General features: G+C 36.5%; 2 protein-coding genes across 2 annotated transcripts in view; one reads left to right on the forward strand and one right to left on the reverse strand.

Annotated features, from left to right (window-relative positions):
- NLN (neurolysin) overlaps positions 1–23,802 on the forward strand; it is a 324,053-nt gene that overhangs the window by 160,898 nt on the left and 139,353 nt on the right. The window lies entirely within an intron of this gene.
- On the reverse strand, positions 978–23,639 carry CENPK (centromere protein K). Its single transcript, XM_050330116.1, has 10 exons — positions 23,578–23,639; positions 20,749–20,871; positions 18,948–19,004; positions 16,778–16,850; positions 12,625–12,671; positions 10,991–11,073; positions 10,788–10,886; positions 10,374–10,503; positions 6,852–6,905; positions 978–4,733 (listed from the first exon to the last, which is right to left on the reverse strand). Exons 1-10 carry the CDS (start codon positions 23,578–23,580, stop codon positions 4,575–4,577), a joined length of 828 nt encoding a protein of 275 aa, XP_050186073.1. The 5' UTR covers positions 23,581–23,639; the 3' UTR covers positions 978–4,574.

Raw genomic sequence — 23,802 nt, forward strand, 5'->3', positions numbered from 1 at the left:
TGACTGGAAGGACCTCAAGACTCTGGTTAGATCCAGTGAAAAGATTTTGTTGTTGTGATTTCAATGGTCAAAGTGTTGTCAAAGTGGTGGCTGCAGTCCTGTCAAAGTAGTGGTCGTAGTCTGGATCCGTCAAGGTGGTGGTGGAAGCCCCAGGTTTGGGAGGCGAACGATGTGGAAGGGCAGCCATCTGTCCTGCGTGTGTTTTGTGCAGGTGGGGGAGGCCAGCTGCCATCTCAATTTGGTCTGGTTGGTTTTAATGCAGTTTTATCAGTATTGTTATTGGCATTGTTCTTGGTAAAAAGTTATTTTTTCACTTACATTCAGGCGTATTTGGTCACTCTCTCTGTATTGGGGAAACCAGGGGTACTTAATCTTGAGTGGAAGACTTCTGTCTGAGGTCTACGCCCCGCCAAACTGTCTTAAACCAAGACAGGTTTTCTGCAAGCACCTGCAAGCAGCATTTGTTGCCAAATAAGAGCAGGCAGGATTATATTTCATTTGATGCAATAAATTTTCCAAAGTCCAGAACTTAAAATGTTTGCAGAACAAAGAACTTCTTGTAATCAAGGTTGATTATAATTATGAGTAGTTCAGCATTGTTGAGGTATTCAACCTGGAAACAGTCTATTAAAACATGATGTTAGTGTTAGCTGAGAATATGCACAAAATAGAGAGTCTCACTGGCTTAATCCCTAGAATTTCACATTTCGAAATAAGTAAAAGTGTTATGATCAAAAATTTTATGATCAAAACTGTTTGAAGAAAAATAAATAAATAAGCAAATAAAGTAAAAATATAACAAGGAAAAAAAAAAGCCAAAAAACCCCCAGAACAAATGCATTAAACTGAACCAAAACATTGAAAAATAACTTTATCAGAAAATACATGGACTGGCTATCTTTTGTTAATATATAAATAGGAAGGGTGATTTGAAAACTTAAAATAAACAGGTGCAAGGTGGTAATACCTTCTCAGACGGTATTATATACTTTTTATTAGACTTATGCTTTTTTTTTTAAAAGCTTCAAATACAGTATAACATACAGAAAGTGTAGTCTCATTCTACCAAAATACTAAAGAACATTCAAGGTTTCAAGATAAGCTTATATTTCCAAGATCATATTATGTGTCTGTAACTGATGGTAGCTATCTCGTTAGCATCACCTGTACTCTCTCAAAAACGTAAACAGATCTCGTGTATTTCTGCCAAAACTTTATGTCCACAAATTTTTATGCCAAACTCTCATAATCACAATTTATTTTTCTTTAAGGCAACAAAACATAGAAAAACATAGCAATTAAATGTAATGACATCGTCAGGAGTTGAAAAACTATCTGTAGAACAATTTAGTTATTTTACTAGGAAATCACAGAAGTAAGTTTGTATCAATCACAGTCCTTTGCAGAATTGAGTTTATGAAGGCAGGCATGGTCTAATCTTTCTTGTAACCTTGTAATACTAACTGCAAAAAAGTGTTCCTCTTGCTAGATCAATTTCCTCGCAGTACAAGGTTTTCTGTACTGAAGTATTCTGACAAGCAAGAATGTTGGGGGCTCTGCATGGTATGCACGGTCAGAAGAATCGCTACTGTATAGTGAGTCACATTTTTCCTCCTTACTTAAGTGCCAGTTTGGATCCCATAAAATCTAAACGGCAAATAGTTCTCCCTTGGGGCAAATTTTTCTAGTGAACCAGTCCATATGAATACTAAAGAGCTGATGATAAAGATATCAATAACCTGTGTATCTTCTCTCAGATTACTGCTGCCTTAATTTTAGGCTCTAAATAATTTTTAAGATCTGTAAGTTATCAGCTCCTGACAGACTAAAAAGATGGGAAGGAATGAATTGTCTCCTGAGCAACACTTCTTTCCAGCAAAAGATTCCTCTATGTAGAATAAAAAACTGTCTGAATAAACATCACCGATGGGAAACAGTTTGTTTTGGTTTGGTTTTGGTTTTTTTTTTTTTCCAATATGTGTGTCAGCTCAGGACTTTAAAAAGTAAAATCTCAAGGATGTGAACAGCTACAGCAGTCCACAGGTGGTCTGTTAGCCATCACTCATGCTGAATCTCAGTATAGGATGTTTTCTGGATTTTAGTTTTGCGATTACTACTGATGTATCTGGTATATACGTTGGATGCGTTTGTACTAATTGATATATATGGCACTAAGCATGTGGAACTGAGAATGTGACCTCTTGGTCACAGAGCCAATGCTGATGAAATTAATGTCAAAGTCACAGACTCCAAGGTGCAGCTAATTATAAAGATGATGGTGTTGATACTTACCTTTTTTTGTATTTCTTCCCCTTTGAATTACAGATGTTTTACTTTGAAGTAAGGGTGACTGTTAAAACTTGTTGAAGTTTTAGCTGAAGGACAGTAAGACCACTTTCTCCCTGTACCCTTGTGGTTACTGTCTTTTTCTGCTTTGTTTGTTTGTATTGTTCTCTACTTTTTAGTAAAAACCATTTTTTTTGTTTCTACATGTTGCTCAAAAAAGCTCATCTCTATTTTCAAATTTACAGTAAGTCCGGGAGGGAGGGTTTCTATTCCGTCAGAGGTCCTGCCTACCTGGCAACATTGTCTTTAACCCAAAACACTTTGGGATACACAGAGAAAAAAATGGAGAAGTTACCCTACTGTTTTTCCTTGGCTCAGCACAGTCACTTACTACAGCAAAAGAAAAGCTGTAGAAAGGGGTAATCCATTTTCTCTCAGTGCCTAAAATGCACAATCAGTTTTTAAGGGAAGCTGCTTCAGACTTATAGAGAGCCAACTGAAAGCTGTAGCTCTTTGAAAAATCCTGGCAAGTAAATCAAAGAAATTCAAGGCAATGATGAACAGATCTTCCTTATGAGAAAAAATTGGAAAAAGATCTTGCATCAGTAGTATCAACCATCAGGAAGCTTGGGGAGTATATTGAAAAAGCTCTGCATTGAAGCTTTGGGCTCTGGGCTTGTCCAGAGCCTAAGCAGAAATGCTTTAGGGAACGCAGTGGAGTTGCAGGAGAATCTCAGAGAATGTGTATCTTCTCAGGGTCCAACATTAGTATGATAGAGATTTCTGAAACAGCTGACTCCAATTTTCTTTAATAACTACTCAAAAATCTGAATTCTATAAACTTGCATTTTTTTGAAAATGTGTAAGTAATCTTTACTACACATTTTATGGTAGTGAGTTCCATGTCAATATAAAATTTTATATGAAGTACATTCATTTAAATCTATTTTTATGATTTACTTGGATGAGATTTGATTTTGTTATGAGAAATAATGAATATTGCTTCTTCTCCAGAGTGCTCATTTGTAATTATCCTATCTCCTTCTTAGTGGTTTGTTTTGGTTTGGTTTTTGGAGGTGAATAGTGTAGGTTGTTATTTTTCTCCTTTCTATAACATGAGAAACTATTTAGGGTTTACCATTTTTTCTTCAACTTATCAATGTCACCCCAGAAGCAGTCATCCAAGGGCAATGAAGTATTTCAGCTTGTAGTATTAGTAATAAGGTGAAAGGATAGCAGAATACAAAGAAATTAAAAATAAATTAAGAAAAAAAAAACCCTAATGAGCCAATGCTATAAAGCAAAGCCAAGAAACTTAGCTATTTGTATAATTAATAAAAAAATACTGTAAGGTAAATGTGTATAGATTAGTCAGACATTAGAACTAGTATTTTAATAAGGGAGGTTAAAATACAACAGGAGGGTAACTATACAAGCAGTATGAAGCAAAAAGAAGTCAATGTTCATGCATAACAGCACACATTGGTTTCTATACTCATGGCTATTATCAGCTGTGTGGGTAAAATGAACAATTTTCACTCAAACCCATACAAGATGTAATAATTTTTTAATTTAACATTTAATTGGGCTAAAAAAGGCAATTACACTGGAACTTATGTTACATTCATTCCCCCTTCCTCTCCCATGTGTCCTCAGATCATCTTTAAAGTTCATCACATAAAATCACATAAAAACCATTTCTATCTGCTGAAAAATCATTCAAGTTCCTATCTCAATAAATGGCAATCTGGTTAATAAAAGACATACTTTATTTTTCAAGTGTATAGTCACTATAGATACGCAAAAGTAGAATTATTGTACTCAAAGTCCACAATATCTACAGAGAAGACTGGGATTACATAGAATGACAGCACTGAGTCAGAAGAAAGCCCTCAACTGACATAACTTAGACGCTGTAGAAACCAACAGAACAGAGACCTGTTAGAAGCCTTGATAAACTAGGTCTGAAAAAGTGCAGACAGATACTGTTAGAAGACTTCAGGCAATCTAAAAAATTTAAACCACAGAAGTAACATATAAAATATGATTTTTAATGTAAAAAGGACTGTTAAAAATCTTTACTTTATTACCTGAATCTGCATCGTTAATGAGACTTTTTTTTTAAAGAGACTTTTTTTCTTTTGCCATATCTCACACTCTTCAATAAAATAGAAAAAAAATCATCCAAAAAGAAGTGACTGTCAATATAACAGAAATTTTTTACGATGCCTAAGTACATCCTATGCCTGAATTAAGAGTACTGGTGTTGTTTTGTTTTGAAGTACATACTACTTGTGAAAAGCTTCTAGGCGCATTCTGTTTGGATCTTCTGGATGTCTCAGGGCAATTCCAAATCGCAGCAGCAGCTCAATGTAAGGTGGCCAAAACGACTCATTGATTGTTACATAAGGTTCATGTGGTGTGGCCATTAATTTATTTATCAGAATCTGGAAGACCAAAAGGATAAGATTCAGGAAATAAACAAAACAGCTAGATTTTTATCTCCTTTAACCAAATTAATACAAATTACTGTAATGTAGGCAATATAAGAACTACAGGACTACAGGAGAAATACAAGACCTGTTCAGAGTAGAATCAAAGAACTTCCAATTAACTTCCCTGCATCATTTGTTATGTAAAAATTAGAACCAGAATTCTCCTTTTATCCAGAATAAATATAGACTAAATTCCTTATCTAAATAGTGAATTAGGTAAAAACAAAATGAGTTTTGACATTCGTTTTCAGTTCATGGAGACAGTGTTTATGCCCTCATAATATTGCTCATTGGGAATACTGCACACATTACAGATTAAGTAATCTTACCCATCCCATGGTGCTCTCTCTACTGATCCCAGATACTTAATCTTTCCACTCAGAGGTTCTAAATGTCATACTTTCCAAACTTCAGTAAGTACAAAATACTGTCTGCCCCTTTTTGCTTAAGACAGACTCAAAATCCTTGCTACCAGACTATATTCTTTTTTCACCTGTTGCTATTTAAAAAAAACAAACTCCAAATCCACAGCTGCTCTTCATAGCATTCTGAAGAATTGTTCCAGTTTTGTACTTATTTGACCCAATTATGAGACTTTATGCCAAATGCATTATTTGACATGAATTTTCACTTAGCCTCTTCTAACATCCGATATTCCAAAATAGCCCTTATGGCTGTAAACGTTTATATCTTTATGTAAGAAAATACTTTTCAAATTTTAAAAGGGACTTCAACCTAGAACCACATCACTCAACAAATAAAAACCTCCTAGAAAACAAAGATAAGGGACATTGACACTTTAGGCCAAGACAGTTACACTTAAAAACAAATCTGAATTTTTTTAAGTAGTATGTTCTTCCAAATTGAAATCAGGCATTACTTGGGTGTGTTTACATTTTAAGGAGATTAACAATAAGATAAAAATATGAAGGGTAATTTTTAAGTATTAGAAGAACTTCAAAATTCTAATTCCATGAGTACTGTGTAAATTCTAAATTCTGATCTGTTTTCAAGTTCTGCCTAATTTGACATTAACAGGTATGCTAAGATATCTGAAGCATGTAAAATAATTTTGATGATGCAAGCCCAAAGCTTGGGTTTTAAACTAAAGTACAACAATGTAATAGTGATCAGATAACAGCACCTTAGTACCAGAAAATTTTTATCCATCATGTTGTGCCTCAGAAAAAACTTTTCCCCCCAGGGACATTTTATATATATAGATGCTTTGAACTGTCTGAAGAGTAAAGATAAAGGAGAAATACAAAACTTCACTTCAAATGCTATATTTAATGCGAGAAGAAAAATTATGTTTTAGAATTCAAATTCATAGATTGTACTATAATTAAAAACTCACACGAAGGACTTAGAAACTTAGAATTGGATCGGTTTCCTCATATGAGAAGATAATCATACATGAGACTACATATTAGTTAGTCCTTGTAAGATTACACATGAATTGGTCCTTCTTAAACTGTTATTGCATTAAATTTCAGAAATATTTTTATTGAAACAGTACAAAATAGTGTGAAATTGACCAATTTTTTTGTTAAGCACAGTATTTTTTTCTCCTAATATGAGCCACTAAAGTACAAAAACTTCTTTAAACTAAACATTATAAAATCAAGAAATAAGAGATAACCACTCTCCAGCTTAAACTGAAGATTATTGCCACATCTCTTGTAAAAACTGGGATTTTGATAGGAATTAAAATAGAAAACTGACTTATCTGAACATCTCTTCTTTCAGTTTAAAACCATTACCCCCTGTCCTATCACTATCACTATCACTATCACTATCACTATCACTATCACTATCACTATCACTACCTGCATAAAAAGTTGCTTTCTCTCTTTTTTACAGGTCCCTTTTTAGTACTGGAAGGTTGTAATGAGGTCTACCTGCAGCCTTCTTAAAGATGTATAATCCTTAACATTCTACATTAACCAAATGCCATATAATGTCATTCATCTTATTAATATTAATAAATACATACCACCTTATGGCTATTATTATATGATCTGAATATTGAAAAATCCTCCAAATCTCTACATAATAAAACTATCTTACCTCTAAAATGTCTTGCAGTGCTAGCAGTTCTACAGCTGGCTCTGGAGAAAAGTTCTGGAAAGATATACACGTCCACAGCCAAATTAACAAAACTTCAAACTAGATTTAGTCATGACAGAAATACAAGATAGTATTTAAAACTAGCAATTCAAAATCCTACACTTCAAATGCAACAATTTTTTAATTATTAAGAGAGATTAACCTTAAGTGATCATGTTTGTGTTTATATTTATATTTAAATAAAACCAAGTAAATCACATTTATAACATAGTATATTGCAGAACCTTATATGAATGTGTTAGGGAAAAAATGTTTTTCATGAGCTTTATATAAATATTTACAATACAAATTTGACAGAACTCAAGACTTCATTTCATAGTGCCTTAAAATTTTTTCATAAATTGCCAATGAATATTTATTTACTTACTCTAAATTCAGTTTTTAAAAATGAACAAGCATAAGAAATACAATGATTAAAATCTGGGGAGGAGGGGAGGTTATGATAAAATATAATTAGAAAATTGTTTTCCTTTGTAGCAAGCAAATCAAGGCATTTGTCTATACACCAATAGAGATTCCTTAGGCAGCAATGCTATTGGATCTGCTTGTGCTGTTGCATGGTGAACCTGATTCTTTTGCAGTTTTATCCTTTTTACCCTTCCACTTCAGTTTCAACAAAATTAAGGAGGTAATGCGGCACTGCCAGCTGCTTACTCAGCATTGCTGTTGAATATGTCAGTTAAGACCTAAGATATTAATAGCTGTGCTGGACCTTATAGGAACTTCTGGAACAGAAGAAGAATACAAGCAAAAAAGAAAAATTTGTAAAAAGCAAGTTCTGGCACCTTTTTTTCAGTCACATTTTGTAATATTATCACCTTCAGAGTCAGAAGGGGGACATACTGCCTGCTCCATGGCAATGTTGCAAACCACAGAGGCTCAGTAATGCCTATCTTTGCGCCTTTAGCTTGATACTTGGCAGAGGAAGTAGAACTTACACCAAGTGAAAAAGGTTCCTTAAAGCAAACATAAGGATACTTCACAGCTTCAGCTGTTTTATTTCCCTGGTCAAAAATAGTGCTTTGTAACTTAAAGTAGTGGGTTCAATATTCATGTTTCAAAGCTGAAATTACATTATGACTTCAGCAATTATTAAAACTGATTGTATATAAAGAATAAAATCCTAAGGATATTAGTGTGAAAAGGTTTGCACTCTCACAGAACTAGCAAACTTATTTTGCTAGGCTTATCATTTACATCGTGTACTTTGTAAAATTATTTTACTTACCAATTTTAAGTGTCATTGATATAATAAGTACCTTTAATTAATTAATGATTATAAAGTCAATTTAAGCAGGATGCTCAGCATTTAGTTAGTTAACCTGAAAGGCACCTTCTATCAAAAAGATTCACATAACCAATATTCCTCAACTTACGACTTTTCGTATTCTTCTCTTGAAAAAAAAAAAGTGTGGGTTTTTTATCTAAGATTTAAAATGCAAGAGAATTCTTACCATAGTCACTACCTATACTAAAGGTGTTGGGCTATGGCAAGGGAAGCTAACCTGGGCTGCTGTGACCCAGTCTTCACTCCCACTCCCAATCCCAGATGCACGTGCCTGGTGAAAGGGTGGAACCAAAGCAGCAAGGCTTCTAGCAGTTTACACTACTCTGCAGCTGTGTCCTACAGATGTCAGCCCCAAATATTTGTCTCACACAGAACTATTGTGAACATGTTTCCACAAAGTGAAGCTTACAGGGGACCTGTAGTTAAGCCATTGAGAACCAAGTGAGTCAAAAGATATAGAAGAAACTGAACTCACAAGAAGTGAAAAGAAAGAAAAGATGTGTCAGAATACAAACTGTTTAAGAGTTCAGGAAATGCATAAATAAAATTTAAACTAAGGAAAGAGAAAACCTTGTGCTGAAATTATACAAAATAAATTTTTTGTTTAAGTAAAAGAGATTGGTGACAGCCAACCTGCCTTCATTAAACACCAACTGCACCCAATAAATTTGGTGGCCTTTTATGATGGAGTTATAGTACTGCTGGAGAAGGGAAGAACAACTGATATCATCTACCTGAACTTGTGCAAAGCATTTGACGCTGTCCAGCATGACATCCTTGTCTCTAATGAGAGTATAATGTGTTGTATTTACTAATAGTGGGAAACGAAGGCATTGGTATGCAGAAAAACCTAGGATTCAACAAAATAAGATCTTTGAATAATACACTGAAAATGATCATCGTGTCTTGAAATCTCCATTTAGTATGGAGATTTTATATGCATCTTTATTTGTATCTTTTATATGCAAAAGATACAAAATACTAATGTGCAAAACCAAGATTTTTTTTAACTAAAAGCTTCCTCAGTTGCAAACAGCAGATAGAAAAACACAAGGGTATAATTAGTTGCTTTGGTGATAGATGTGAGCTAGTAGTTTTCTTTATAATATTGTTTTTTAACCAGGTCCCAAAAAGATTAATCCAAGTGAAAACAAATATAGAAAATGGGTATTATTAAGATAAGCCAGGGAATTGAAAAATACCTGAGAAGCACATAAAAGTGTCGCTAGTTCAAATAGCAAAACAAAGAAAGAGAGGGTATATGATTGCTGTCTAAAAATATACCAGGAGGAATAAACACAAGAAAAAAGACTATTGTAAGGAAAATATTGCTATAAGAATATATGGATCTGTGTTAGACATGGATAAATTTAGACTGGGAGCTATGAGAGTTTCTAACCAGAGTATTGAGGTGCTAAAAAAACCCCAGTAGAAATAGTAGTAATGAAAATTATTTGTTCTAAAATGGGAGTTCAATAATATTAAAGGAATTATATTTTGTCGTTGTCTGAAATAACAGGGAACTGGACGAAAGAAATCCTTTCTATTTCTGTAATCGTAAGTAAGTCTGGAATCAAATTCAAGCCCCTGCCTTTACTTTTTAGCCTTTTTGTATCTATCAAGTACTAGAGGTAATAGTTGTATTTTTACATCAGACTTTGAATTTATCATGCAAAATACTCCCTGGCTGCCTATTTTCCCTAAATTTTCAAGATAATTTTTGGGCCAATTTGCCTGGACAAAAATCTGATGGTTAAATTCTAAACTACTTTGTAATTATAAACACTTGTCCTTATTGTTCTAAAATCACTGTTAGACAATTAAAATTTGTGTTGCCAAGGAAAACAGGAATCCATCTGCCTAGTTGAGTAAAAAAGAAAATGGGTCAATTTGGATTGAACCCCTCACCATTTCCAAATTTGGCAGAGCTTGCAGTTCAGTAGGAAATACAATACATTATTATGCATTAAGAAAAGAAAATATCCAGCTGGAAACAGCCTTAAATAATATAAATCAACCTGAAAAATAAAAATTAACCTAAAGAATCATCTGTAAGAACTATACTTATTTCAAAATATAACTGCAGATTCTATGCTAGTGACTTTAAACAGATACTGCATCTAATTAAATAGAAATTGAACATTTTAAATTTAATAGTCATAGCAAAATCTTACCTTGTTTATAGCACTTCTACCACCCTGTGGAAGAGGAAAATGTTCATCCAGGAATTCACCCAGAGCACTCAACAGTTCCCTCTTATAGGTCTTTAATTTCAACATTTTATTGTGCAGTTCCTCCAATCCTCTAATTTTCAAATAGTAAAAACATAGCAATAGAGTATGAAATCAAATAAAATACTTTGAAAGTTCTTCACAAGTAAAAAAACCCCTAAAATTCAGTTCTTATAAACACAACATCTTGAATGACAGGATATAATAGCAATATTTACCATATTTCAAATCTGGATTACTGAGCAATTATTTGAACTATTTAACAAAACAAAGAGTATGTTTTAAGAATTTGTTTGTTCATTTGCTCCTGTTGATATTTAAATTCTTCAGTATAAAAACTCAACAGTGTAGAAATACCTTGTTTCGTAAAGTTGTTCAACTTGGAGTTTTGTCTCTTCTTCAATTCTGTTAAGAGTATTTAGCATCTGTTCCTGTTCCTCATACCACTGCTGCTCTCTTTGAAACATGAAAAGCAGGAAATGGCACAACAGAAACACAGTTTTTCTGGGCGGTCAAAGAAACCAGTTTACAGCATTCTAAATTCCAAATTCTTATATTACCTTTCCAGATCTTCTTCTAGTTGTTTATTCTTTGAACAAACTGCTGATAGCACCTTTTCAAGATCACTCTTTACTTTCTGCAACTATAAAAAAGTAAAAATGAAACTACAGTTTGCAGGTAGTCCCATTTATGTAAGGCTACATCTGTAAATCTGAATCAGAAGGCCAAAATGATCTGCAAATTCTTAAGAAATATGGCTATAGTGTGACACACTACTTTAGAATCCAGTTTAAAATGCAAGAGGCTCTTTAAAATGTTACTGTCACCAGTTGCTCATTAGTGCCTTATTGAAACTCTGTAAAGCAACATAGTTAATTTTACCTGAAGTAGATTATGGAGCATACATATGAACTGCTGAGCTGATGAACGACTGAGGCAAAAACATCTACAGCACCAGGGCTGTACTGTCTGAATCACTGCAACTGCTTGCAGGAATGAATCCATGCTAATTGCACTAACATAAAAAGTACAGAAAACAAGGATGCTGCAAAAAAGACTAACTGCATACATGATTTAAATGGTCTTTGATGCTATGGACATATCTGGGAGAGGAAAGAAGGAGAAATTAAACTACTGTGGCCAGAAGCTATAGGCACTGCTGAATCTAGGGAACAGTGGACTCTCGGTGGGCTGGGTCCTTCATTACAGAATGGGTAAGGCTGTATTGAGGAATACATTCAGGGCAGGTAGCCTGGTGTGCAGCTGCAGTGCATGCTGCTGGTTGAGCCCCTGGGGGCTGGAGTCAAGACCACCTGAGCCAAGACACCACCATGAACTGCTGACCCTTGCAGGGTCAGGGCCTGTGGGCCAGCCAGGAGACCTGGACACTGAGAGTGTCCCCAAGAGCCGATGACTCCCTGACTCCCAGACTTTCCTGGGTTTTGACCAAAAAGGTATAAAAGCTCAGAGCATAAAGGTATAAAAGGTATAAAAGTTCTGGGTCTCTCCTCAGGGGCACCCTTTGAGCTGTTATTTTGTTATTATTGCACCATTATTAAATTATGTTAAGGATCTGGACATCTGAGACTCTTCTGTGGGAAACCTGAGGTCGAGCCTCAGGTAAGGATTCCTTACTCAGGAAGGAATAAGTAAGGAAGCCTATCTTAAGGGCAGGTGTCAGAGGATGGGGTCAGGCTCTTTTGAGTGGTGCCCAGTGATAAGACAAGGTGTAACAAGCACAAACTTGGAACACAGGAAGTTCCATCTGAACATGAGGAAAAATTGCTTTAATGGAGGGTGAGCATTGTGACAGCTGCCTAGGAAGGCTGTGGAGTTTCCTTGTCTAGAAATATTCGAAAGCCACCTAGATACGATCCTGTGAGGCACTTAGGGACGGGGTTTAGCGGTGGATTTGGATTGTTGGACAGAGACAAAATACCATTTATTGTGTGTTACTCAGTGACTTGTGCAGTAAGTCAGTTTAAAAGCTCATTCATTACAACCAGAAAATTTTAGTAGTTATAATACAGGGGGAATAACCAATTAAAACAACAACAATGCCTGAAGGAAAATACACAGTATCTTAGCAGTAGTCCATCCCAAGAACAGTCACAGGAAAATGTGGTAATTTTATATAGTTTTTCTTTTTTTCCCAACAAAAATTTATTCTCTCTTAACAAATAAAAATACTTACCTCTTCTTTTCCTAATTCTAACAGTACATCTGGATTGGTAGAAATTGCTGAAAAATAAAATGGGATTTTTTTGTCATTGAATGATAAAGACTTATTTAATACTGAAAAGCAGCCCAGCTAGAGAGAAATTTGTGTAGCCTCTAAAAAAACCAGTTTGTCTGTCACATCAGTTTAACCTCACTTTGTGGTGTCCTCCTGTGCTAACCTACTATCATGATTCAGCAAGTTAAACTAGACTGAAAAAAGTGCAGTGTTAACGCCTCTGTTATACAGTGCAATTATAATGCCTCTGAACTAGCCCCAGATATATAGGCATAGGTACATAATGACTGTACATCACATTTAAATATACTTCAAGATAACCAAGCCTTATTTTTTTCAGCAGACGGCATTCCATTAACATTACCAATGTGGGCAATCAGACTTCTCCAGTCTTCCAATTCTGTGTTAAACAGCCTTCCAAATGCTTTACCATGACTATAAATCCTACCATTTTTAAGAACTTCAAAAGCATGTCCCCATCCCTTCTGTTCAAAAGAATTGCTACATGTAGGGAGATGAAAGGCCCAGCAATACCAGCATTCTAAATCTAACACTGAGCAACAACAGTACTTAAGGGAAAGCATGGTACAATTTAAGAACATGGAAATGTTTCCCCAGAATGCTTCTGCAAAATGCACTGATTTATGGATTATCAAAATAAAAAGCGAACTGTTGTATTTTACAGCCTTCAATGTACACCAGTCAATTCTCATTTCCATGTCAACTTCCAGCATCTGCATAAAAGTACAACTTTTTTTTAAAGTGAACTATTTGAACACATTAACAGGAGAAATGAAAGCTACTTTAACAGATTTGAATCTTAATATGTCAGGGATTTGTTGTTGAAAGTTTGGGCTTCAATCTCTTAATCTTAAAAATAACTATTTTTAAAAAAACTTTTCCTTTAACAAAAAGGAAAACCCTTAACCCTTTCCTGAAAGCACTAAACATCTCCTAAATACATATTGTTGTTTTCATAAATTTAGAAAAGTAGTTTTTTTGGTAATGTTACAGTTTTTACCTGAACAAATTTTAAAAAGCCTTAGATGAGTAGTTTTAAAAGCAGTGTTTGTTCTGAGATGAAAATCAGAAAAATTACTTAGTTAAAAATATATTAAACTACATGTCTCAATAAAATCTCTTTTACTTAGGCAATTACTGTTTCTAAATATTAACACAAAATTTGACTAGTATTCTGCCAAATTAAGCTTAAGAGCTGCAGGAGGTAGTGGTCTGTGCTATTATTAGAACAATATTTCTTTAATTACATGAATATCCTACACCCCATGATAAAACTCAATAGTAAATTTTTATTCCCATTCACAGGTGTATTTGAAGAAACCCATACAACTCTTCCTCCTACAACTTCCTGCTGACATTATTGCCCTCACTTATCAATTATTATCAATCTCTACTATTGGCTTCTAACACTTCCTCATTTTTAGATACCTCATCCTGAGTTTGTGCTTCCCATTCAATATTCATACTGAGTAAGTATCAGAATAGAAGGCCACATCTTTCGGAGAAAGAACCTGTAATTTAGTGCAGGAACAATGTAGACCTGAGACACTGGGGCAATGCATTTACAGCTGCCACTGTAAAGTCACTGGTTGTTTTATCTATTAACAGTTTAAGCTTTTTCAGTTGTAAAATCACTACACCTGAAAAAATCAGATGTCAGACAGAACTGTCTACTGATACATAGCACAATTACCAAGCAAAATACTACCAGATGCTAGGAAAGTAAAAGCCACTACCATGCACATGTTTACAGAAACTCCTATTAAAATAATAAAAAAAGGCATTAGGCAGAATACTGTTATTTTGCAAAGAAAAAGAGAAATTATGCAGAGACCGTGATTGTTTTAAAATATGGTTGCTTTAATTTCCTTATTTTGCAAAGGTAAAAGTCAAATTCTATTTTTATAAGCCAAATGCTTTTTAAAAATGTTTAAATTTAGCTGATTTAGCAGATGTAGAGCTATATAAATAGCAGCAGAGATAAAGTGAAAGCTTTGCAAAAATAAAATTTGCATCATGAACTCAAGTCTGTTTGCCAGTACTGTGCTCAAAAAAATGTAAAACTGACAAGTCATAACCTCTGAAAATAAGGTTTAAAACTGAATGCTATTAATACAATTAATAAATTGTATGAAATCAGTATTTCTGCTATTTTTATGTAGATAATTTCAGATAATGCTTTCAATTAAGTAATTTTAGACAAACACTACATACAAAAAAGATGGACAGAGAAGTAAGCAGACTCCTCATTTTCATATAAGCACTATAACTATATATATTCAAATTCTTAGCAGCAACTTCTTTTTAGTTCCCTTGGAAAGGTAGCCAAAAAAGGCAAAGCTCTGGCTGCAAATTATTATTTGCATTACAATATGCATAGATAATTTCTCTATTAAAAATTAATAATAAATATTTTAATCTGAGAACAAGTAAAAATAGTTGGACAAAGCGAGTCAGCAAGCCAAAAAAATAGGTCAAGCCCTAAGGATATTTTTAAGCCAATAACTTAAGTTAAATACAAAGTTTAATATATGTATTTTAGTAAGGAAATCTAACCACCCCAGGTATTTCAACTCAGTAAAAACTAAGTGCTTTCAGTTAATTTGCTTTAAGCCAGCATCTTATTCATAAACAGCACCAAGGAACCAGTATGTCCTAAATTCATTCAATGCCATACTTTTGGTCTACATACCTCTTAGAAGTTTTTTAGGCCAATAATTATTGAAGACAGGCTTATAAAGCTGAACTACTAATTTATTCTAATAGGGCAACAATATCTATTTATAAGAAAGAAAAACTATTTTCTCCCAGCTTCTCTTATTTGATCATGATATGCAGCAAGTACACGGACTTTGAAAGAAGCTAGAGAACTGCCTTTAATGTTGACCTGAAAAGGCATTTCCATTAGGCTAAATGACAAAACATTGGAATTCACCGCAGGCTGTCTAAAGCACATTCCTAACATTTTGTAAACACTAAAAAACCAAGCCTGTTACGGCTTAAAAATATTCAAATAAGCCAATGTATTAATTTAAAGATTAGCTATTAAGTTTTACTGGGTTGACAGGTGCTAACAGGTCCTTGAAGTGAGGGCTACCAGAACACTAATGACAATGTAGTGTTAACTGTTTTAAGAGCCTCCAAATGGGACATCTGAAAACAGAGGTTACTCGCACTTCGATTCTGAATGGTTTTATTTCCAGTCTCTGGCCACATCAGCCTTGCGAGAGAGAGAAATCAGTCAGCACTGATGCTAATGTAAAAAGAGAATTCTGAAGAACTGATGAATTTATACCTTGTGACTGAAAATGCTTAACAAATATAAGAAAACACTTGTGGTTTGTGCTTCTCAGGATCAATAAGTGTCCTGGATTCCTGTTTTGTTAAAATAAAACTCTAGTGTCTTTTACCATCTTATCTTGAGCTAAAATCTCCAATCCCTGTTAAATCCAAAACAGGTACTTTATTATGGTGTAATGGGCTTAACACTAAAGGTCTACTCCAAAGTTTCAACTAATACATCATAATACAACACACTTGTGTGAAGTATCAGTAAAAAAATAATCAGAGGAGGTATAGTTAAAAATATACCTGGGTAAATTATTGTTAGCTTATTAGCAATACTTGCAAAGATAAAAAATTGTAACAGATTCTTGAAAGATAAGATGAAGACAGTATTATTTGACAAAGTAGTTCTGTTCTAAAAAGGAAACACAGATGAAAGATGGAGAAGAAACAATCACACAGAGAAGGAGGATAACAGCATAATGGACTTCTGTTATTTTGTTAGATTTGCTAACAGTTATTTTTCCACTTAATTGACGGATGAATGGTGGTATAAATCATGCATTTATTTGTGCAGAATTATAAGATTAGGTTATAGAGGAAATCACTTTTAAGTCAACTTAGAACTGAAGTGCAAAAAGAATAAAGAAATTAAACATATGTGCTACTGTGCAAAGTACTTTATTTTTAAGTAGTATGAAAACACAATCAGCAGACATTCAGTATACCAACAGTTTCAAGTGCCTAGATGAAAGAAACTGCAGAGGTTTATGCAAGCATCCTTTACAGGGAAGCAGTTACTTACTTTCAGGACTTCTCTCATGCCACTCTTGATAATCTACTGTTAAAGCTTTCCATTGCAGCAATAACAAGGCAAGCTATGTAACAAGAAAAGAAGCATCTCTTGAAGTGTTAAGTTGCACTGGTGTAAAATGAGGTAGAACAGGATAGAAGTTAAATTAATAACTTCATACAATAGAAAACAGAAGAGTATGTATTACAACAGAACACTTATTCCTTCAAAATATTTTAAAGTCACTCACAGGGATAAAAACCATTTATATTATTTTTTTCAAAATAGGGAAATGAGAAGGAGTCAGAGTTGGCATTTTTCCCCCGATTTTCTTTGTAATTACTATAACTAAAGAGTTGCTACTAGAAGTAATGAAAAATACTTCACATCCCCACTTCTCCTTCATGGCTGAACCTGCTCATCCCACAGTTGGACAATATGGCTAGAAGGATGCTATGATGGACAGTATCAGAATGACTCTTATCAAGAAGAATTTACATAGGTACATAGGAAATAGTCCAAATAGGTATTGAAGTTATACACTTCTCCATTTTGCTGCCTATGTTAATCATTAATTAGTTGTGTACTTCAAAGTTAGTAAATCTGTCCTTATCTCGACCCATGAGGCTTCAGTTATATTTCCTCTCAAATGTCCAGCTGAGAGGGGGATAAGCAGCTTTAGTGGACATCTGGTGGCCAGACAGGTCAAACCCACCACAGATGCACTGAGGGTCCTAAGGGAACTGGCAGATGAAGTGGCAAAGCCACTATCCATCATATTTGAAAAGTCACAGCAGTCTGGTGAAGTTTCTGAACGTAAAAAGGTGCACATAACCCTTATTTTTAAAAACAGAGAAAGAGAGATCCAGAGAACTACAGGTTTGTCAGTCTCATCTCTGTGCTTAGCAAGATCATGGAACAGACTCTCCTGGAAAATACACTGAAGCACATGGAAAATCAGAAGGTGATTGGCGTTAGGCAATTGTGCCTGACAAATTTGGTGGCCTCCTGTAACAGGATTACAGCATTGGTGGATAAGGGCAGAGCTACCGATGTCATCTACGTGGACTTGTGCAAAGCATTTGACACTGACATCCTTGGCACGACATCCTTGTCGCTAAACTGGACAGACATGGATTTGAGACAGATCACCAGGTGGGTAAGGAACTGGCTGGATGGTTACTCTCAGAGGGGCAGTCAACAGTTCAACGTCCAGGCAAAGACAAGTGATGAGTGACAATCCTCAGGGGTTGTTTTAGAGACCAGCACCATGTAAGATCTTTGTTGGCAACATGGACAGGGGGATCCAGTGCTGCTTCAGCAAGTTTGCTGACACCAATCTCTGTGATGCAGTCAACTTGCTGGAGGGAGGGGATGATATCCAGAGGAACCTGGACATAATTGAGTGCTGGGCCTGTGCAAAACATGAAGTTCAACAAGCCCAGGCACAAGGTCCTGTACCTGGGGTCAGGACAACCCCTAGTATCAATAGAGGCTGGGGAATGAATGGATTGAGAGCAGCCCTAACAAGAAAGACCTGGGGATCCTGGTGGATGGAAAGCTGGATATGACCCAGCAGTGTGTTCTTGCAGCCCAGAAAGACAACCATGTCCTGGGCTGCATCAAAAGCAGTGTGGCCAGCAGATTGAGGGAGGGGATTCTGCCCCTCTACTCCACTCAGGTGAGACCCCACCTGAAGTGCTGCAGTCCCTCTCCTCCTCTGAAGACAGGCTAGGAGAGTTGACGTTGTTCAGCCTAGAGAAGGCTCCAGAAAGACCTTAGGGCAGCCTTGCAGTATCTGAATGGTACTGGTAGGCCTAAAAGAAAGCTGGAGAGGGACTACTTACATGAGCATTGTAATGATAGGGCAAGGGGCAATGGCCTTAAGCTGAAAGAGGACAGGTTTAGATTAGATATTAGGATGAAATTCTTTTTTACTGTGAGAGTGCAGAGACACTGGAGCAGGTTGCCCAGAGCAACTGTGGATGTCCCATCCTAGAAGGGTTCCAGACCAGCGCTTTGAGCAACCTAGTGAAAAGTATCCCTGCCTATGCTAGGGGTGCCGAAAATAGATGATCTTTAAGGTCCTTTCCAATCCAAGCCACTCTATGATTCTATGTTCTTTACAGCAAATAAAGTATTTAGTGGAAAATAAAAAAAAGAAACCAAACCAATGTCTTACCTTGGTATCTGATTGTAGCAGTGTTTCTATTCCTGGAAGCATTAGCTTGCTTTGAAACTTGGTAGAAAAGAAACAAAGCACAAACAATGTTTGTTTACTCTTCCCTTTTTTAAGAACAGAACACAATGCTTAGAAATTTCAACATAACTTTTTAAGATAGCAATAAAAGAGTTGTGATTTGGATCCCACCACATCCCTCAGATCCTTACTCAGAACAGCAAATCAAGAAATATTTTGAAATTGTACCACAGTGAAGTAGAACTTAATTAACTGGAAAGTAGAAAAGCAGCAGCTAAAAAAAAGATGTATCATTAGAGTAAGAAGGCAAGTTATGAAGGAAAAGTTCATATCAGCAAAGTCACTGATCAGATGAAGAACATGAGAAAATAGGAAGAAAGTCATGGATAAAGCTGCTGAGAAGTTAACACACTTTGTGCTACTCCTCTGGCTCTCTAAAGACATTAATCCCATTCTAATACACATTTTTACTTTTAAGTCATTTAGGGTAGTACACTGCACACTTCAGAAACGGTCTGATTCTCAGAAGTGCACTACATCAGTTCCCATGATTGCGATGGGATGTGTATGCAGTCTGAAATTCAGGCCACCAAGACATCCAAGGCTTCGACAGGAGACACCCACTGAACTCTTTTTTGTTTTATAACTGTCAGCAATCCAACCCACCCCACAACAGGGCAGGATGTACTCTACTAAACAGTAAAACTACTAAGCAGTACTTTGGAAACCTTGTTGTTAATGTTTCAAAACCAGAACACAACATAGGATTTTTCCTACAAAAACTGCTAATGATATCACACAATCATTCAAACATTACATTGAAACCATATAACCCATGATCCCACTCAATGACTATTTGTTGTTTAAACTTCTTTCTGAAACGTTTGCATCCAGGATGAAAAGTCAAAGTAATGAAAATCCTACAGTTTTTATCAACTTCCAAAAACAACAGACATTATCATTTCCTGTATTATTTTGGGGATGATGGGAATGAGATACAAGATATCTAAGACTTTCAATTAAATTCAAAATGGCATTCTAACTTCCCTTCTAATTTGAAAATTTCAAAGAAAAGTTCAGGTCCTCCAAACACAACTTCAGAAACCCAGACATAAAATTCCCTGCCACTTGTTACATGCAAACGTATCTTAATACTCAACAGGAAATAAAATCACATTGGTGTTTTTAAATTTAATTCTGTAAAATTATTGCACTGTGAGTTGTCTGTACATTGTTCTACTTTAAGTTTGGAAATATTTTTACTTCTGTTTTTGAAATTTTACTGTTTCCTGGGATTCCTTAAATAAAACTGATCTGCCCTAAAATGTTACTATTAGCATATTGTATCATATACCAAGAGAGATAAATTTTAACCATGATGATATAACTGTCAGTTTGGATAAGCATTTGGAAACATCTTTGTCCTTCTATGCGTCTCCTCCTATTCTCTCCTTTAAGCTCCAAACTATGTGAATGGCACTGGAATCCCATCTTGTGCGAGGCTAAAGAGAGAGGGACCTCAAGTCTCAGTGTGCTGGTTACTACCACAACATAAGCAAATAGTTTAATTTTCCCTAATGTAATACATACTCCATGCTAACTAAATCATAACATCAGCATATTGTAAACAACCTTGGAATGCAAGGCATCCCTCACCCCTGCCAGCACATCAACCATTGGCCTTGTTATTCTTTTTGTTTTATTGTGGTGTTTCTTTGGAGGCAATGGGTAAGCACACAGTGAATAAAATAATTCTCACAAAAGTTTACAACAAATCGCATACCTCTTCCAACTCCTTCCAAATATTGTCACATTCCTTCAAGAGTTCTTTCTTGACATCTACAGGACAAACTTCACTGGTGGTTTCTTCATTGGTAGATTCTGCATAGAATCTGATGGTTTCCTCCTAATTATAAGCAAACAGAACAGTTACTGTGTATATCTACAATAATTACCAGTTACAGAATCATACCTGCCACTTCAGGTCAAATATGCAACAGAACAATCATCCTGAATGCAAAGCTTTCACTTAACCCCCTGTAGTTCTAGATAGCACCCAATCATTACGTAAAATCAGCTAACTATATGACTATAGCAAAATTAGAAGACCCTAATTATTTACTTTTAAAATTGAATCACAAAATACTGAATTTTCAAAACTTCTTTGATTACCTGCAATGGCTTTTTTGTTTTTCAACAACTTTAATAGAGAAACAATAAGAGAATCTCACATCTACAAAGCCATGCTTTTCCTCCATATATCTGCAAAATTCTTAAGCAGTTACTTCTACTCTGTCTTCCAATAAATGTCCAAATCTATTTCTCCTTCATTAGAATTCAGAATATTTTTGATTAACAAATTAAAGCATCTTCAAAATTACTAGAAAAACAAACAAAAGAATCTGAAAAATATACAGGCAACCAAGGAAAGAGGGTACCGGGACATCTGAGAGAAAAATCAACCCAAGTTAAATTAAAAACCTTGAGAAACTGTTAGGTCAGAGAGAAACACACACAGATTCAGAAATTTACTCCTAGTTGAATCTATTAAGAGATACCCAAATGACAACAGCAGCTAAGAGGGGAAACACAAGAAGGGTCAAAATGGCAAAGAAAAGTTTTTTCCCCAAGCTAAAACATCCAACAGGATGTGTTGTCCAGATATACTAGATGCAGGCAGCCTTTAAAAATGCTTAAGTGGATCACTAAGTCCACAACACACATGTAGATTAAAGAGACTAAAAAAGGTAAAGATCTAAAGGATCTAAATACATCTCTTAATAATGCACAAATTCCTAACTCAACCTCTTGTTCATTTTCAGAACAAAAACACTACATCAGAGAAAAATATGTCGAAAACCCAAATAAATGAAATGGAGTCAAATATTCAGCTAGTACTCCCAAAGTTCAAGTATGCCATAGCAGAGTGGATGAGAAAAAATCAAATATCTCACTGAATGCTGGAACAATTCTAGAGTACTGAAAGGTAGCAATACTTCTACTAATCTTCCTGGGTAATTTATTGCATCGATAATTAAAATCAGAGCCCTAGAAAATCTAGGTTGCTGTAATCTGGTAAAGTCTAAAGAGCACAGTTTTTCAAAGGAAAATCGTTATCTTCTTAAAAGCCTTGGAATGTTTTCATAATATAAAAGAGAACTAGTTCACATAATTTATTAAGACTTCTGAAATGCCTCAAGCAGACTGCCAGAAGAAACTAAGAAAGAAACTAAACAGCCTTGAGATGTAATGTACCTTTTTTCACAGACAAAAAAAACTGTCAAGGAGATAAACAAAGGGGATGTGGGGGGTGAGGGGGGAAAGGGTTGAAAAGGGTTTTGGGTGGAATAAAAAAGCCACATTCCCCCCACTGTTTCTGCAATAGTGCAATTCATCATAAAAGCATTTTATGAAATAAAACTCTGAATACACAGTCAGGAAAAAACCCACTGTAAGAAAAAAAATGATGAAATGATTCTATTCTTGACTTCAAATTTCTAGATCTATTTCACACAATGTTTCATAATGTACATATTGTGAGATATGACAAGCAAGCCAAATTGACTTGAGATCCTTAATGCTGTGCTCTTACATAGTGCACACACTGCAGTATCATATTCAGATGGTTTTTTCTTGTAGCTTGCAGTTTTTCTTATGTATGGTTAAATTTAGGTTTCTATTTTTACACCATACCAGAAAACTGAAGGCTTTTTTGGCATGTCATGACTATTAACACATTCCAGTTTCAATATGTTATTCCTTCTGATCTTGTTTGAGGACTACATAACTAGGTAAAAACTATATGCGGGGCCAAGTGTGCATTGTAGACCCTATGCCAGCCAACCAAACAGGCAAGCTTTAGGAAAGCGACAGAATCACGTAATCGGTCAGATTAGGAGGGACCACAGAGGGTCATCTGGTCCCAACTCCCTTTTCCTAGGGCACGTTGCACAGGATTGCGTCCAGACGGTTTCTGATTTATTTCCAGTGAGAGACTGCACGCCCTCTGGGCAACCTATTCCAGTGCTCGGTCACCCACACAGTAGAGATGTTCTTCAAACTCAGATTACTGCCCATTGCCTCTTGTCCTACAGCTTGGTACCCCCGAAAAGAGCCTAGATCCACCCCTCTGGCACCCTCCCTTCAGATACTTACAGACACTCATAATCTGAAATGCGTCATGTGCCCAAACACAACACGACCAACTACGGGAAGTACTCAGGGAGCAGAGAGGAAAGTAACCGCGGCCGCGGGACAAAGGCAGGAAGGCGGGAATTCACCATAGGAGGGACAACCGATGTAGGACAGAAAAAACACCGCAAAAGCGATGATAGAAAAAAAGGAGAAGTGAGACAGGGAGCCCCCGCCCGACCCGAGTGGGGGGGAGGCACAAGGCGGGAAGTCTCCCCTCACGGGCGAGGGGGGAACGCCGCCCATTCCCAGGAGGGAAAAGCCAGCGCGTCCACCGCAAGGCAGCCGCACGCCACAGCGGCCGCGATCCCACCCCGGCCCCGCGGTGCCCGAGCGGCAGGGCCATTCCGTCATCCCGGGATCCCGCTGGGAACCCGCTGGGAACCCGCCGGGATCTCCCGCCGCTCCCAACCGTTATTACCATGGCTGCTCCGCGCGCGCCGATCCTCACCCTGTGCGTCACTGGCCCACAGCCGGGGGCGGGGCGCGCCGGGGGCGGGCGCGCGCGCCGGGGCGGGGCGCGCGCCGGGGGCGGGGCGCGCGCCGGGGCGGGGCGCGCGCCGGGGCGGGGCGCGCGCCGGAGGCGGGGCGCGCGCCGAGGCGGGGCGCGCGCCGGGGCGGGGCGCGCGCCGGGGGCGGGCGCGCG

The sequence above is a fragment of the Myiozetetes cayanensis genome, unplaced genomic scaffold (genome assembly GCF_022539395.1).
Source record: "Myiozetetes cayanensis isolate MyiCay16 unplaced genomic scaffold, myiCay2020 scf4, whole genome shotgun sequence".
NCBI lineage: Eukaryota > Metazoa > Chordata > Aves > Passeriformes > Tyrannidae > Myiozetetes > Myiozetetes cayanensis.

What these genes read in the sequence shown, in the direction of transcription:
- CENPK (XM_050330116.1), bottom strand. An exon ending in TTTGGAAGGAGTTGGAAGAG is followed by an intron (nt 19,005 to 20,748) that starts GTATGCGATTTG and finishes TTTTCTACCAAG; the next exon opens with TTTCAAAGCAAGCTAATGCT. An exon ending in TGCTACAATCAGATACCAAG is followed by an intron (nt 16,851 to 18,947) that starts GTAAGACATTGG and finishes CTTGTTACATAG; the next exon opens with CTTGCCTTGTTATTGCTGCA.